General features: G+C 42.3%; 2 protein-coding genes across 5 annotated transcripts; one reads left to right on the top strand and one right to left on the bottom strand.

The window, feature by feature from the left end:
• The first annotated feature begins 133 nt into the window (after positions 1-133).
• On the top strand, positions 134-6048 carry hnrnpa1b (heterogeneous nuclear ribonucleoprotein A1b). 4 transcript variants are annotated; one of them, XM_084068464.1, is made up of 13 exons: positions 134-222; positions 812-928; positions 1459-1605; positions 1701-1911; positions 2014-2091; positions 2198-2311; positions 2863-2931; positions 3087-3134; positions 3258-3437; positions 3563-3730; positions 3959-4037; positions 4254-5855; positions 5951-6048. In XM_084068464.1, the coding sequence occupies exons 1-11, from the start codon at positions 208-210 to the stop codon at positions 4027-4029; spliced, it is 1218 nt and encodes a 405-aa protein (XP_083924590.1). In that variant the 5' UTR covers positions 134-207; the 3' UTR covers positions 4030-4037; positions 4254-5855; positions 5951-6048. The 4 variants fall into 4 exon arrangements, with proteins under 4 accessions (XP_083924590.1, XP_083924591.1, XP_083924592.1 ...); XM_084068465.1 differs by having other exon boundaries at positions 2198-2278; XM_084068466.1 differs by lacking the exon at positions 3087-3134.
• Positions 6049-6580: 532 nt separating this feature from the next.
• nfe2 (nuclear factor, erythroid 2) lies at positions 6581-11910 on the bottom strand. The gene is made up of 4 exons (XM_084068439.1): positions 11704-11910; positions 9407-9485; positions 8818-8955; positions 6581-7853 (listed from the first exon to the last, which is right to left on the bottom strand). The coding sequence occupies exons 2-4, from the start codon at positions 9452-9454 to the stop codon at positions 6609-6611; spliced, it is 1431 nt and encodes a 476-aa protein (XP_083924565.1). The 5' UTR covers positions 9455-9485; positions 11704-11910; the 3' UTR covers positions 6581-6608.
• Positions 11911-15548: the final 3638 nt, after the last annotated feature.

The raw sequence follows: 15548 nt of genomic DNA on the forward strand, positions 1-15548 counted from the left end.
CGGGCTGTGACTGACGCCGGTCCCGTCCAACCGGCTGCGAGCGAGCGGTGACGAACGACCTCAAGCGGGAAGCGGCGACCAATTGGAGCGCGCGCGAGGCGTTTCTGCTCCTACTTATTCCCTTTCCCCGGTCATCGGTGTCGTCTGTCGCACATCAACTACCCAGCAGAACGTCCGACCAGCACAAACAGCAAAAAGGAAAGAAATATGTCGAAAGGAGAAGTAAGTGTTGCTATTTTGCAGTTTTTCCGTGTACATGTTCTCTTCTTATCGGTTTTTGGTTGAATTCACGTTATAATGTCGTCTAGTGAGCACACGATGCGGCTAAACTGCCGTGCTAACATGTCGCATTTTGCGAGCAATGCATGCGAGGCCGCCATCTTAAAAGGAAAAAAGAACCAGGCCTCGTGGCCTTTGTTCAGGCTGTAATCTGCTGGGAGGTGATTCGTGGCGTTGTGTTTTTTTAGGCAAAATGCGAAGAATTGCCAGTAAATACGTTGATTCCTCGCTATCCCGGTGAACATAGCTACGTTATTAGCATGCATTAGCATGTTGTAGCCCCCGGTAACAAGCCGCAATCTGGTAATGGCGGCCGGGCTGCAGCGATTTCTCTCTATGATTTCTCCACCCTGTCTTATTGGGTCTAGTATTTGCTTTAACTAATAACCCTTGTTTATTGCTACGTGTGCCTGTGCAGTGTTCTTTAAATGGATTGAGTTTCTTTCTGCGGCTGATCCTTTATTGTTCGTCTTGTATCGATCGTGCTGCAAAGGAACAGACGTTGTATTCATTCATTGTCTATTGTCTCTAGGCCCCGCGTGAGCCGGAGCAGCTCCGCAAGCTGTTCATCGGGGGCCTGAGCTTCGAGACGACCGACGAGAGCCTCCGAGCCCACTTCGAACAATGGGGGACCCTTACAGACTGCGTGGTATGTGACTCATTTTAGACATTTCTGCATTGTTTTGGCTTTATACACACATATAGTAGTGCTAAGCGTTTACGCATAATTTTGGGGCCATGGTACCCCCAGTGTATGCAGAAGCTTCTACCATTTATGATGCATAGTGAAGGCCTCAGTGTTATAACCTTTTATTTTAACTACAAAGTCGCATGAAGATAAACACATACCCTTTTACAATTGATTCCTGGTCAGGGCGCACAAAACAGTAAAATTGCTTAACTGAAAAAGATTCTAGAGAAAGCTTTGGTATTACACGGTATGCAACAATTTGGCTAAAATTTGTACATTTTGAGTGAGACTTAGAATTAGCACAGAATGTAACTATTTTAGTTAACTACTACTAAGACCTGAGGCCCCTTCTACAAATGCTTTATAAAACCTAGGCTTTCTGAAATAAATGCCCTATATGTATGGCTTAAATGGCACAGCTGCTTTCCCGTTTTAAACGGGTTACAATGAATAGGCTTGTATTAAAGATTTTAACTTCTCTGCCACAGGTAATGAGAGACCCACAAAACAAAAGATCCAGGGGCTTCGGTTTTGTCACTTATTCCTCAGTAAATGAAGTCGATGCTGCAATGGATGCACGCCCCCACAAGGTTGATGGAAGACTGGTAGAGCCCAAGAGGGCTGTGTCCAGAGAGGTAATTTAGCAAAAAATGTCTCAGGATCTTATACTGTAACTTGATGATCCCACTGTTGCGGTGTCTTATGTTGCGTGTGTTATGTTACATCGCAGGACTCGAGTCGACCAGGTGCCCATGTTACCGTGAAGAAGATCTTTGTTGGTGGTATTAAAGAAGACACAGAAGAGTCACACCTGCGAGACTACTTTGAATCCTTTGGCAAAATCGAGGTCATTGACATCATGACTGACCGTGCCAGTGGTAAAAAGAGGGGCTTTGCATTTGTCACCTTTGATGACCATGATTCAGTGGACAGGATTGTCAGTAAGTGTAGTTTTTTTTTTTTTGGACTACTAAACCATCGGTAAATTGTTACGAGAATTATTTCTACCTTGATCCTAATTTATCTCATTCTTCTGCACCCAGTCCAGAAATATCACACCGTCAACGGCCACAACTGTGAAGTAAGGAAGGCCCTCTCAAGACAGGAGATGCAGAACACTGGTATGGAATGGAAAGGTGAGCAAAATTCCAAAAATCACTGCTTGCTAACGCGAGCGTCGTTTTGTACGTTGTCGTTTTAACACGGATTGTGTCTTTTGTATTACAGGTCGTGGAGGAGGCGGCGGTGGAGGCAGTTATGGAGGGAGGGGAGGTTATGGAGGAAATGACTTCGGCGGTGGCCGCGATGGTGGATACGGAGGATTTGGTGGTGGTGGCCGAGGTACGTACTTGTAGGAGGATCTTTAAGACGGGGAACGCATCTCTGTCATTGTAAGATTTCTTTGGGCTATTCAAAAAAAGGCAGATCTACAAGCTCATAGTGCGGCACTCGCCGCGCTATGAGCTTGTAGATCTGCTATTTTATGAAAAAAATCATGAACATTTTGTGCAAATCTTTGAATATATATTTTTTTGAAGCGAACATTCAAATCTTTGCTTCTGGAGGATTCTACAAATGTCTTCTAAATCCTAACAGTTTTTTGAGAACTCGCCATAATATCAATGACATGTGTTTAGCCGGACCCCCATCTCAAAATATGTTGTTCCAGGGAAATCTTTGCTTCTGGGGGCAGAAGCAAAGATTTGAGTCACAAATGTTCGCTTCAAAAGATGTATATTCAAAGATTTGCACGTATTTTCAAGATGATAGCCAAAGAGATCTCAAAATGACAAAGATGCGTTCCCGGCCTCAATGGGTTAAGTCACTGCCAGAAACAACCTGTAATGCAAATTGCATGACTTCAACTGATGCCATGTTTTGCTTGTTTTCAGGGGGAAGAGGCGGTGGATATGGAGGTGGAGATGGCGGCTATAACAACGGCTATGGTGGCGGCGGAGATGGTATGTTTTAGTAGTAAACAGGCTTTTTGTGAATGAATAACTTGTATAGTTTCAGTTCATGTTTCATTTGTTTGGCTCTGCAGCACATTTGATTTGGAAATGCATGCATGTGACTGTTGTGATTGTTGATGTGTTTCCTGTTCAAACCTGTGTAGAGCCAATCAAACGAAGCTATGGTGAAAAAGATCTGGAACAGGAAACGGGTATGCTACAATTCTGAAAAACTGGGACTACTTGGGGGAGAAAGTTGTTGCAACAGAGCTGAGAGGCAGCAGTTCTACTTAACGGTTGTCAAGGGTATACTTAACGGTCATCTTCTCTTGCAGGTGGCTACGGTGGCGGCCCCGGTGGCGGATACGGGGGTGGTAACCGAGGCTACGGAGGTGGAGGAGGCGGTGGTTATGGCAACCAGGGTGGTGGAGGAGGGGGTGGTGGCTACGGAGGAAATGGGTATGACAACTACAACAATGGCGGCGGTAACTTTGGCGGAGGTGAGACCACTCGCGGTGAGGCAACCTTTTAAATTTCTTTCGCACATTTTGCCCCCCAGGCCGTGAGGCGTTGTACACAGTGCTCCACAAACATTCCTCCTGAAATTCATTTTCTTTTTCCTTTTTTTTTTCTATTGTAGGAAATTTCGGAGGTGGCAGCGGTGGTGGTAGCGGTGGCGGTAGTGGTGGCTACAACGACTTTGGCAACTACAACAACCAGGCGTCCAACTACGGCCCCATGAAATCCAGCAACTTTGGCGGCAGCAGCGGAGGAGGTGGCGGCGGCAGGAACAGTGGCCCATATGGCGGTAAGGATGTCTGATGGTACTGCGTCAGTCATTGGTTCTCAAAGAACCCCTGGGGGTTCCAGGGGGTCCCCAGCTAAATATGTTTATATAGCATCACAATAATTTTAACCATTTATACTTTGGCTATTCAAAAATAGCAGATATACAAGTTCATAGCGTGGCACTGAGTGACTGACTGCTACTGGATGTATGATCGATGTACGTTTCTCTCTGCTCTTGTTGTCTCAGGTGGCTATGGAGGTGGCTCAAGCGGTGGCAGCGGGTATGGTGGCGGCGGCGGCTCTGGGCGACGATTCTAAACGGTGAGGTAAGTGTCCAGACGCATGCCTGGATTGACAGGTTTCCTAGTAAAATGAATCATGACCGTAATTGACTGTAAATGTAGTTCATTATCAGGGATTTGCTGTAACTCGGCTCCAAACATGAATTCACTGTGCATTCTCAGGATTTATTCACTGTGCATTCTCAGGATTATTCTAAGTCAGTGCATAGTTTAACAATGTTGTTCCATATTGTTCAACAGGACTGATTACTTAGGAGAGGAGAGCAAGCAAGGAGAGGAGAAGCGAGAGAAGTGACAGGGCAGCTGCAGGTTTACCTCCTAGATCTGCTCAGCCAAACAGTTGTGGCAGGTTTCAGCTGCTACAAGAAGAGATGTACATTAGAAAATCATGGAGGGTCTTCAGAGAACTTTTTGTCAACCAGGATTATTTTATATTTTTATGTTTCTGGAAAGCAAGCATTCCAATGAGGTTTTATGTAGATTTTCTTTACTTTACTAGTCTGGTTTTATTTTATTTGTGTATCTGCAACAAAAAAAGCAAGTTGAAATAAACCACCTTCAGTTTTTTTTAAAAACCACCGAGTGTTCTTTTAGGGGCTGGGAGAGGGTGGATGGGGATTTATGTCAGAATATATTGGATGCCACACACAGTGGTAATTATTTGCATATGAGTTGGTGTGAGAGAAGTTTGTGTGAGAGCCCCCCCATGTTCAAACTTGAGTGAATGGTGAATTCTTGGGACAGTACTGAGTGAGGAGGAGTAAGGTGCATAGGGTCACACAATGCATTTGCTATACATGGTGTCCAAACGGACTGAAACGTAGAGCACAGATGCATTTATATGAAGGGCCCCATCACTTGCACCGACTCCAGAGTTGTATGGAAAGATCATCCGGACGAGGCTAGCTTACATGCGAAGTCTTTTGAGGCTAGCCATGGAAGCCAGCTGAGGGTGAGAAGTAGCAAAGAAGCAGCATCGCCAGAGAAGCAGGGGGAGATTGAGAACAGAAGGTATGTAAGACTAGCAGGCTACAGCCAACAAAGGGCTTTAAAGCTGACTGTAGGACAGGTAAGACTGGACTTCTCAAATACTGTTAGTCTATTGTACATTTTTTTGTTGTTTTTTATGTTCTGTAGTTGGTAGTAAGCTGTGTAGCACACTAATGGCTTGGACCTTTTTGAGCAAACAAATTATTTAACTGAGCATTAACGGGCCTCCACGGTGCCTTGCTAAACATAATGTAAGGTGGCCCACAACGTCAGTCGTGTGTTAGAGGTGAAAGCAAATACATTAACTGATAATGGAGAACTCTGTTGCGTTGTGGGGAAAAGAGTTGGCAATTCCATTTACCAACTGAATATTTTGCTGGCTGTACATTATATAGTTGGGACAAACTGCAGTTGAAACGACAGACCATCTGGTAATTGTGTTGGTGTGTATGATTGGTCAACATATGATGGTTTGTAGAAAAGTAAAGGTTTAGAACAGTCAAAAATGTGAGTTCTAGCAGCGGTCCTTTGAATCAGAGTTTCAGCCTTCAAACGATTCTGTCGAAGCCGTCCTGATTTTTGACACTTCCGGTGTCTGGAAAGTGAACAGGTTTCTCTTTAATGGATTTGCTTTTGAATAAGACCTTGTAGGGCCACCGTAATGCATGCTGCAGACGGTAATGACAGTCGACATTGACACATTTTCACGGTTCACTGTGTGCCATGCTTAATTGTATTTCTTCTCCTTTACAGGGGAAAAAAATCACACGGGTCTGGGGACCTTCCATGGTCCACATTGGTCTCCATGAGAGTTGAAGTCGGTGACTTTGACTCGCAGCATTCTTAAATAAGGTTGGCTACAAGTACAATCAGAACCTTGTGCATTGTTTCATTTTAGAGAGAAAAAACATTGCATTCAATGCATTGACATAAATCTTCTGTCATAGGATGTCTGGACAATAACGATGGAGGTGTTTTTACTACGGAAGACTGCTGTGCAGTGTTTTTTTAATACATTTTTTTAATAAAGCATTTTTACACAACTCTTTCTGGTTTGGTTTGGCTTAATATATCTGTCTGTAAACATGCGTTGTTGCAAACTTACATGGAACCATACAGGTTAAATTTCATTTGTTTTTCCTTTGTGTGCAAAATAAAATGAACAGGAAGACAATTTGTCTAGTACATTACATGTAGAACAGTGCTGCACTTGGAACGGCAAGGTGATTTGTTTTGTGTGACAGTCCTGTAAAACAGTGGTTCTCAACCTTTTCAGGCCATGACCCCCTCCAAAATCATGTTTGAACTGAGGACCCCAGATAAATTGTTAAAATAGCAGATCTACAAGCTCTCAATGCCTTACAATGTGAGCTTGTAGATCGGCTAGTTTCAAATGTTTTGCCCCTTTCTGATATCATTTGGCCAATGTTTAACTAGTTTTTAGTATTCATTACTTTTGATGCTGTACTGGTAAAAAAAAAAGGTATATTAAAAAGGTCTTAAGAGACCTTAAATAGTCACTTCTCTGTCATCTGGGCCCCCCCCCCCAAAAAAAAAAAACATGTGGGGACCCACAGGTTGAGAACCACTGCAGTAAAACCAGCATTACTCCCTGCCCTGCATAGCTGTGCGTGGGACCAGGTAGATCTTGCCGTCGGGGGTCTGTTGTAGAGAGTATTGGTCTATCGAGTAAGGTTGCCCCTCCTCGTCCCGCAAGTGGGAAAACACTTCTGCGTAGAGCTCTGAGAGTCTGCATTTGACATAGGCCAGACTGTGTTGGAACTCGAGCCTTTCCTGTGCCAGGTGATCTCTCTGCGCCTGTAGCTGGCCCAGTTCTCCCTCCAGGTGAATTATGTTGTCCAGCTTCCTTTTCCTACAGTTCTGGGCTGCCACTTTATTCTTTCCCCTCCGCCTGATGTCCCGTACCAGAGCCATCTGAGAGTCATTCAAAGTGTATTGGGTCAGGAGCTCGTTAAAGTCGTCCACTGGCAAGTTGATGATCTTGTCTATTTGGAAGGGAATCTTCAAAGACAGCGCACGCCGCTCGTCTCTGCTCAGTGGCGTTGGCGCAGAGCTGTTCCCCTGTGTCTTGTTGTACAGGCTGTGGTGAGAGCTCCCTCTGCTGGACACTCCAGAACCATTAAAACACAGGTCACTCAAGGCACCGGTTAGACCATGTTGCTGTTTCAGTGATGATGGCGTGCCTTGGGTATGAGATGCATTGGGTTGAGCTGGGAAGTAGGATGAATGTGCTCCTGAGTATGTGTAAGAGTGAGATTGGTTCTGATAGTCCATGGCGTATTGGAGTTGTGCCCGACTAGCTTGCTCGGTCATGTCCACCTCCCCGTCACTAAAAGTTAAGCCTACATCTGTGTTCTGGAATGTTGGCACGCCAGTCATAGGATTATCAGGGGAGGCAAGCGGCGGACTAGAGCCCAGAGACAGGCCAGAATCTGACTCCAGATCATCTGCTGAGGAAGGATGTAGGTTTTGTCCATGTCTATTAAAACCCTGAGAGAGGCAGATGTTTGGTTTCCTGTGCCCTTCGCTGGTACCTGACATGTTCACCATGAGTGAGGGTTGCGGCGCGTGAGAAGTGGGCACAATTCTAGGGTTGAGCTGAGAACCGTAGTGCCCGTACATGGCCTCTGCATTGCTTATAATACGATGACAGGCAGGCACCACTTCAGAGTAAGAGCTCTCACAAGCAGCAACAGGATTTAGCTCGCAAGCCGTGGGCAAGGCTTCAGAATGGGATTGGGACGGCCCGTATCCTCCCATAGGGATCACAGGCTCCATGGGATGGTACTGTGTCATCTCATAGGGGCCTTGACTGGGGACCTCAAATTCCTGTAAAGAAAATTGACAAATCCTATTAGCTGAATTGTAATTTTCGGACAAATCACTGGGCATTTCATAGAGCGTGCAAGGAAATAATTATGTAATATATGTAACCTCTGAGTTAATTAGTGGGATAGGGTCTCATAATTCATATGTTGTCCGGCTTGCCAAAACACACAGTTAAGCCCCACTTCAACATGCCACCCATAGCTTATGCAGGGCTCGCTTAGGTGTGATCAAATTTCACATGGAAACAGATGGCCATTGTGCTGTGCAGGGGGCTGCCAGCAACATACAGCACTTGCCCCCTCTCCCTGTCTCTTTATCCAGCCATCACTCAATTGATTCATTGTTGCCCACCTCACCTGAGTGTAAGTTTAAGAGACTCAGACATCTGATCAAAATGTCTCAACGTATCTACTTTTTGCTTTTACTAACTAGACATTATTTTATAGTATAATCTGTCTTGTTTTGTTTTTGCTTACAAAATATGGAATTAAGTTGAAAAATTGCTGTCTGCAAAAAAACTATAATTGATCAAGTTCATTATCAGTTGTGGTTATTAATGTGAATTATAACCCACAGGCTTATTGAATTTAAAACTAGACATTAAATCATTTGCAAATGTTATCGATAAGTGTTGTGCACCACCATGATAACACTACACATAATGTGGGCTAATATTTAAGCTTTGGTTACTATTTTCATGTGAAATTGGATAAGACTTAGATAAGAATTGTATTTGACACATGTTGCGTTTTAAAGTTAAGTCATTTTATGTCAATATTTAGGTAAACTTGCACAGAGGTTGCTTTATATGGGTCAATGAAACAACTGATATACTTAGTTGTGCGCTGGTGTCTCACACTGAAAATAGCATATCTACAAGCTTGTATAGCTTGTTGATCTGCTACTTTCGGTGCGAGACACGATGCGCAACTAAGTATAAATCAGGCTAAAGTCTGGCATTTACCTGCAGCTCAGTGATGGCCATTAGCTCCTGCCACGCCAAATCCATATCTGTGTCCTGGGGGGATCCATAAGACCGGGCTCCAGGAAAGTTAGTGGGCATGGACACTCCCCCGCACAGCCTGCCTGGAGTGGCTAATACCTTGAAATAATGAGGGAAAGGGTTTACCATGTAGCGTATAAAGACTTTATTTCATTTGAATTATAATCCATGGCTCCTCTATTTGCCAGCTCTTAGACCAGTGGCTCTCAAACTTTTTTGAGAACCACCAGAATATTTTGTTCTAGGGACCCCCAGAAGCAAAGATTTGAGTTACAAATGTTCGCTTTAAAAATATATATATTCAAAGGTTTGCACATATTTTCAAGATTTAAAAAAAATAGCAGATCTACAAGCTCATAGCGCTGCACTCGGTGCCGCGCTATGAGCTTGTAGATCTGCTATTTTTGAATAGCCAAAGTATAAAAGGTTAAAATTATTGTGACGCTACATTAACACATTTTGCTGGGGACCCCCTGGTACCCCCCCAAGGACCCCTGGGGGTCCCCGGACCCCACTTTGAGAACCAATGTCTTGACTTAGACAGACCTACCTCACAGGTTCTCCTCAACGGGAGAGCATAGTTGGCTGCTGAACACATTCAGAACTGGCTCTTGGTGCATAAGATCTCCCTTGAGAAGAAAAGAATAGTCACGTTAATATTGACCGACTCTAAACTCATTCTGACAGCACAGTTGAAAACATATTAGCCTGTCATAAGGAACAACCTCATTAAAACATGCCGCTAAACACGCATGCAGTACATATACTAATATATAATACAGTATAATAGACATGGGGTCTTCAACAGGGCGTCCGGGACCCCTTGGGGGTCCTCAGAGCTACTACAGGGGGTCCGCCAAATTTTTGTGTGATAGGATTTAGTTCTTTTACATTAACCACCCAAAATTAACCACCCAAAATAGCAGATCTACAAGCTCTCAACGCCTCGCGCTGCGAGGCGTTGAGAGCTTGTAGATCTGCTATTTTTGGCAAAGAGGCTATAGGTGTAGAGGGAAAAAGGAGCAGACTAAGTAAAAAAAAAACACTTTAATCTGAAACACAATTTTATACAATATAGAGTAAGGGGGTCCCTGCTTCATCTCTCTCTCAGCTAGGGGGTCCTAGGCCTGAAAACGTTGAAGACCCCTGTAGTAGACCGATTGATGCTAAATGAATGACAGTATTTTTGGGTCAGCTTTAGGTGTGAGCTGTAGGAATGCATGAAGGGTACAGTTCCGTTGGGTCGGCTCCTCCCATCAGCTGTGCTGTGGAGCTATGCCAGCTACTGATAAGACAATCTTCTGGAAAACAGAGGCTATGGGGGCTTGAGACAGCTTTGGAAATGTTTGGCGTGTGGCAGACATCAGACATGTTAATAATGTTCATGTTAATTTCTGTTGGTCTAGTTCTGATGATGGAAATGATCACCACCGTGTTAGAAAGTAGGCTATCCCACACAACTTGCTCTTAGATGTTTATGCGTTGTCCATTAAAACGGTAGAACATTTGTATGGGCAGGGATTCAAATGTATATATCTTATAAGAGACAGCTGAGGGTATGTCTTTGACTGTGAATGGGAGTCTAAAGTTATGGTCTCTATCAGCATTATTGATGACAGATCATAATGGAACACGTACAACACCACCTTGTCCAAAATGGTTCTGATGACTTTAAAATATGAGTAATTTCAATGGAAGATACCTAGCAAATATATCAGTCTCCTGTTTGACCATATAGTACATCTATTCATAGGCTCTTGGTTTTGAGCCGCGGGTATAATGTTTAATGGCCACATGTATTGAACATGTAACCCATTAAAACCGGGAAAGCATCTGTGTAATTTTAGCATTGGCTATTAATTAAGAAATAGCAGATATACAAGCTCACAGCTTGTACATCCGCTATTTTTGAACATTTTTGATTTTTTTAAAATAATTTTGAATTTCTCAACACAATTCTTCTCTTCTGGGGCCCCCTGGCACAAAACAGTTTCCAGATGGGGATCTGCGGCCAAATATGTATCAATTTGGGGGTCCTTGTCACGAAAAAGTTTGAGGACTACTGATTTAGAAGGCATTTGTAGAATCGGCCTCAGGTCTTAATGGGTTAAAAGACAGATATTCAGGTCTAACATTGCTTCTTAAAAATATTTAAGATGTTAATTCCTCCTCCAATGCTGCCTACAGGAGCACAGAGATGTTTTAAGAAGCTTGTTATTTCAAATTTCGTAAGTAAGCCGGACACGGAACATGTATTCGCCATAACAATAATGTAGTGTATTGTCTCTACAGAATCCCATGCTTGTGGTTTTAACTCATGTCTTATGTTGTCTTTGTGGTGAGTTTCCTAAGACTACAGTATTTCCTCTACTCTTTCTAAGAAGACAAAGTAGAGACAGTCACTTCTCCAGTCATGTTGATGCTCTGGCCCAGTCAGTACAGTAGAGAGAATGGTAAAAAATGTAAATCTACACATGTGCAATTAAGTCTGCAAAGTCAATAAATTGTATGTTGACATGATGTTGCAATATATTTGTTAACACTGAGCAGCCAACTTGAAGTGAGTCGGCTGTCATCTGAATTGTCCAATGAATGAAAACATTTAACAAACAGCATATGTCTTTGTTAAATAGTTTTTACATTTAAACATGTTCATTAATTTAACTGAAGGTTTACATTTCCGAAATATATTTTCTAAATTTAATTTAGATTGACATCTTTATCTAACAGAAAAAAACAACAACAAAACATTGCCATTTCTGTCAAAGTTGTAAGTGCACAACTTCTGATCTGCAACCAGACAGAAAACAGCAGGTATAGAAAGCTGTAGGATGTGAATGAACATACCTGAGCAACATTCTCTCCGTCTTCAACAGGTGGGGAGATGGGGGAAAAAAAGAAAAGAAAACTTCAGATGTGAAACATAATCCTAGCGGTAGATTGAAAGAAAGAAGCAGAGTAAAAATGACTTTCTCTTCTCTTTGGTATATATTGTTTATCCAACTTGAAACAGACCTCAAGAAGGACTAAATGAGCACTCTCCTTCTAACTGTCTTTCCCTCATTCACTCTGTCTCTCTCTGTTCAGCTGCACACACAGTCACCGGCATAAAAGGGATGGCTCAGCGACGACAAACGCAATCTTCCTGTAAGGCACCCACACTGCGCTTTTTTGCACTCTCCTCCCTAATAGCACACTTGCACCCCAACCCTGAAATTTCCCTTTTCTCCACATGAAAAAACCACAAACCAACAGTCTGACATACATACACCAGAGCAATCATTCTATAAGTCTACATTGAAATACATGGACGTTTTCCAAAACGGGAAAAGATGTACCAATAGTGTGTCTAATTATGTAATGTGTAAAGAAATCATTAGATTTAAAAAGGTCAAAGTGTGAGTTAAAAGCTATAGTCGATGGACGTCTTTGTCCTACAACAAACCGTACAAGAACAGTGTCCTCACAAATCCTCCCAAAATGAAAGGTATGAGGCGTGTGATGTGTGGAGCACCTGTAGTTAAAGCTGGCATTGCAGTGAGGGCCCCGTTCAAGCGGGGGTGGGTTGGAGACTGGATTGGGACTTGGTTTAGTAGGGATGGAATGTACACCTCCGACAGGTAAGAAAGACCACATTGTTCCTATATCTGGCAGAGCAACCACCAAGGGAGAGAGAGGAGCAGGGGGAGAATGGAGGGGAGCATGTCTTACATAGCAAGTGACCATTAAAATCCCTACACACACAAAAATCCCCTCGCTGCCCTGTTCTGGAGCTTTATGAACAGTGAGAATACACAAAGGCAACAAGTTATGTAGGAGAAGTCTATTGTATAGCAGCATTCACTTGGTTAATTATGGTAGAGATGGAGAGATGCATTATTCATTCAGTATCATTGATTATATTGGCATATTTTAATATAGTGATGAAACTATAGTATAACAGTGATGATTTTTGGACTAGTCCTATTCAAGTCATTTTCCTATAAGACCCCTTGCTGTACCCACTTTGTAAAGCAAGTATATTCCTTTGCAAATCATGGTTTCAGCCATTTCAGAGCTGATCTTGATACCTCTGATGGATTTCTTCACAACCGTACTACTTAGTCATAATTCTCTTGATTGTTCTAGTTATAACAAAACAGAACAAAGAAACGCTAGACTATTATCAGATTTATTGTTATCCAAATCATAAAAGGAAAATCATTTAATAAAACAAAACAAAATAATGTTTGTTTATGTCTTTTTGTCTATCAGATTTAGGATGTCAATTACAGATTGACACAGATTACACACACACACATAAATGCAGTATATTTATAATTTAGATACTGTATACACACACACACACGCACGCACGCACACACACACACACACACACACACGCACACGCACACGCACACGCACACGCACACGCACACACACACACACACACACACACACACACACACACACACACACACCAGCCTTTATTATCAGGGTGTCCTTGAAAAGAGAGCTTGCTCTCAATGGGCTTCCCTGAATAAATAAAGGAAAAAGAAAGAAAGAAAGAATCTCATGTAAATAAAATACAGGTTATTTTGACCATAGCTTTTTAAACAGTAACGGTACAAAAAAAAAAAAACAGGTTTCACAAACAGGTATTGTGAAGAATGCACAATTACAACATACTGTAAAAAGATATGGAGCGTAGGACAAGAAATTAACCACAATTTGTCATGCAGGTAATAACTTTGGTTAGATGCTGTATATATATGCAACAGAAATGAGGTCATGGAAAGTGCTGTCTGGTTCGTGACACTGTCGGATCCCACTAGAGCTCGGATTATGATGTTTCGTGTCATTGTTCTAAGATGGGAAAAAGTAGGTGGCTGACAGAGTCAAGAAAGGTGGATGTCTACCAGGAATCAAGAGAAGGGACTTCCCAACCAGAGTTCCTAGCACCCAGCCCCCTACTCAACCACCGCCAAAGACTGCCTATAAGAGCAGCCTGTTATTACTGCGACCACAGTGGTTTAGATTCTGGACACAGTTCCCAGGTCAACGCCCACGTTCTCAGTGTGTTTGTTTGCTTCAATTAGCTTTTGACATCTCTTTGCCTCTCAGCTTGGCTTAATTTCCGAGGGTCTTGTTAATTGTGGTATGAATTACAGTTGTGTCCTTTTACTACTAGTCCATGCTGATCAAGCTCTATACTGCACATGAACACCAGTGGTGGAAAAAGTACTCAAATGTTTTTTCTTAAGTAAAAGTACCAATACTGCAATATAGAAATACTCTGTTACAATTAAAAGTCCAGAATTCACAATTTACTTGAGTAAAAGTACAAAAGTATTGGCATGAAAATGTACTTAAAGTACCAAAAGTAAAAGTACTAAAATATTTGAAAATAGCAGAAACGGCGCGTCGCATCGCAAGGCGTTGTGAGCTTGTAGATCTGCTATTTTCAAATAATTTATATCTGAAAAGTAGCTAGAAAGTTTTCAAATAATTGGAGTGGAGTAAAAGCACAATATTTTCCTCTGAGGTGTAATGGAGTAAAAGTAAAAGTATTGGAAATTGGAAATACTCAAGTAAAGTACAAATATCTCAAGATTGTACTTAAGTACAGTACTTAAGCAAATGTACTTAGTTACTTTACACCACTGATGAACACCCTCAACTACCCCTTGATCCGACTCTGGTCTCATATGCTTTTTTTTTAATGGCATGGAGCCATCTTGAAGAGGACCCGTGTGACTGTCTGGGTGTCTGGGGTTTAAAAAAATAGCAAATCGCTGGACCGATCAGCGCCAAATTTCTTGTGCACATTGTCTGTAGGCCACAGAAGTACCTCCACTACATTCTACTTCACATTATGTTTTAGGCTTTTTAATGGATTTTTTTATTTTAATCAATGGAAATAAACCTTGACAGTTGTATCAGCCTGTGTTTAGTGGATAGTTGTTAGGGATTAATTATGTTTGGCTATGTTTTTTTTGTGACACACTGACACCCCACCCCACCCCCACCATGTCTCTTGTCGCCATGACATTTTGCTCATTAAAGATGGAGGAATGTGGTATTTGAGGTCTTGTTTTAACAACCAGAAAGCATGCTGTATAATACACTAATGGAAAAACTACCTTACCGCTAAACAAAATGAGTGTATTCCTTTGGTTGTGGTATCAAGAGGGGGAATATTTTTGGAGTCAGCTGCTGGGAAAAGAGGAACAAGATACAGAGAGGGCGGATGACTGAGAGTATTTTTGTGTACTTTTTACCCAGGGCCACATTGATTGTATTGTCCAGATGCAGATTGACTCGTGTCAATGCACAGACAAGTGAAGGGGTTGATATAAAAGTGTTTCTTCTTGTTGTTCCATGATGCTTGTCACACGCTTCAAACAAATGAGGAACCTCAACCCACGGCATCATTGTTCCGAATTTCTCAATAATTATCTTATGATTTCCAGATAACATTTCACAATGACTTGCTCTTTTTCTTCTTCTTTTTTGTATAATTGAAGGTGATTTTTTGTTTTATTTGAATATAAAACTTGTCCTTGTTATAGCAGTATTGGTATAATCTCATTTAAGAATCTGTGTGTGTGTGTGTGTGTGTGTGTGTGTGTGTGTGTGTGTGTGTGTGTGTGTGTGTGTGTGTGTGTGTGTGTGTGTGTGTGTGTGTGTACCTGCACAGTCTATGCATATGT

The sequence above is a fragment of the Gymnoscopelus microlampas genome (genome assembly GCF_963454915.1).
Source record: "Gymnoscopelus microlampas genome assembly, chromosome: 10".
NCBI lineage: Eukaryota > Metazoa > Chordata > Actinopteri > Myctophiformes > Myctophidae > Gymnoscopelus > Gymnoscopelus microlampas.

Coding starts and splice junctions, on each gene's coding strand:
- hnrnpa1b (XM_084068464.1), top strand. Junction 2,092..2,197: donor ACAGGAGATGCAGAACACTG/GTATGGAATGGA, acceptor TTTGTATTACAG/GTCGTGGAGGAGGCGGCGGT. Junction 3,135..3,257: donor AGATCTGGAACAGGAAACGG/GTATGCTACAAT, acceptor CTTCTCTTGCAG/GTGGCTACGGTGGCGGCCCC.
- nfe2 (XM_084068439.1), bottom strand. CDS start 9,454: ATGTGTTCAGCAGCCAACTATGCTCTCCCGTTGAGGAGAACCTGTGAG. Junction 8,956..9,406: donor CGTTGAGGAGAACCTGTGAG/GTAGGTCTGTCT, acceptor CATTATTTCAAG/GTATTAGCCACTCCAGGCAG. Junction 7,854..8,817: donor TGGCCATCACTGAGCTGCAG/GTAAATGCCAGA, acceptor TTTTCTTTACAG/GAATTTGAGGTCCCCAGTCA.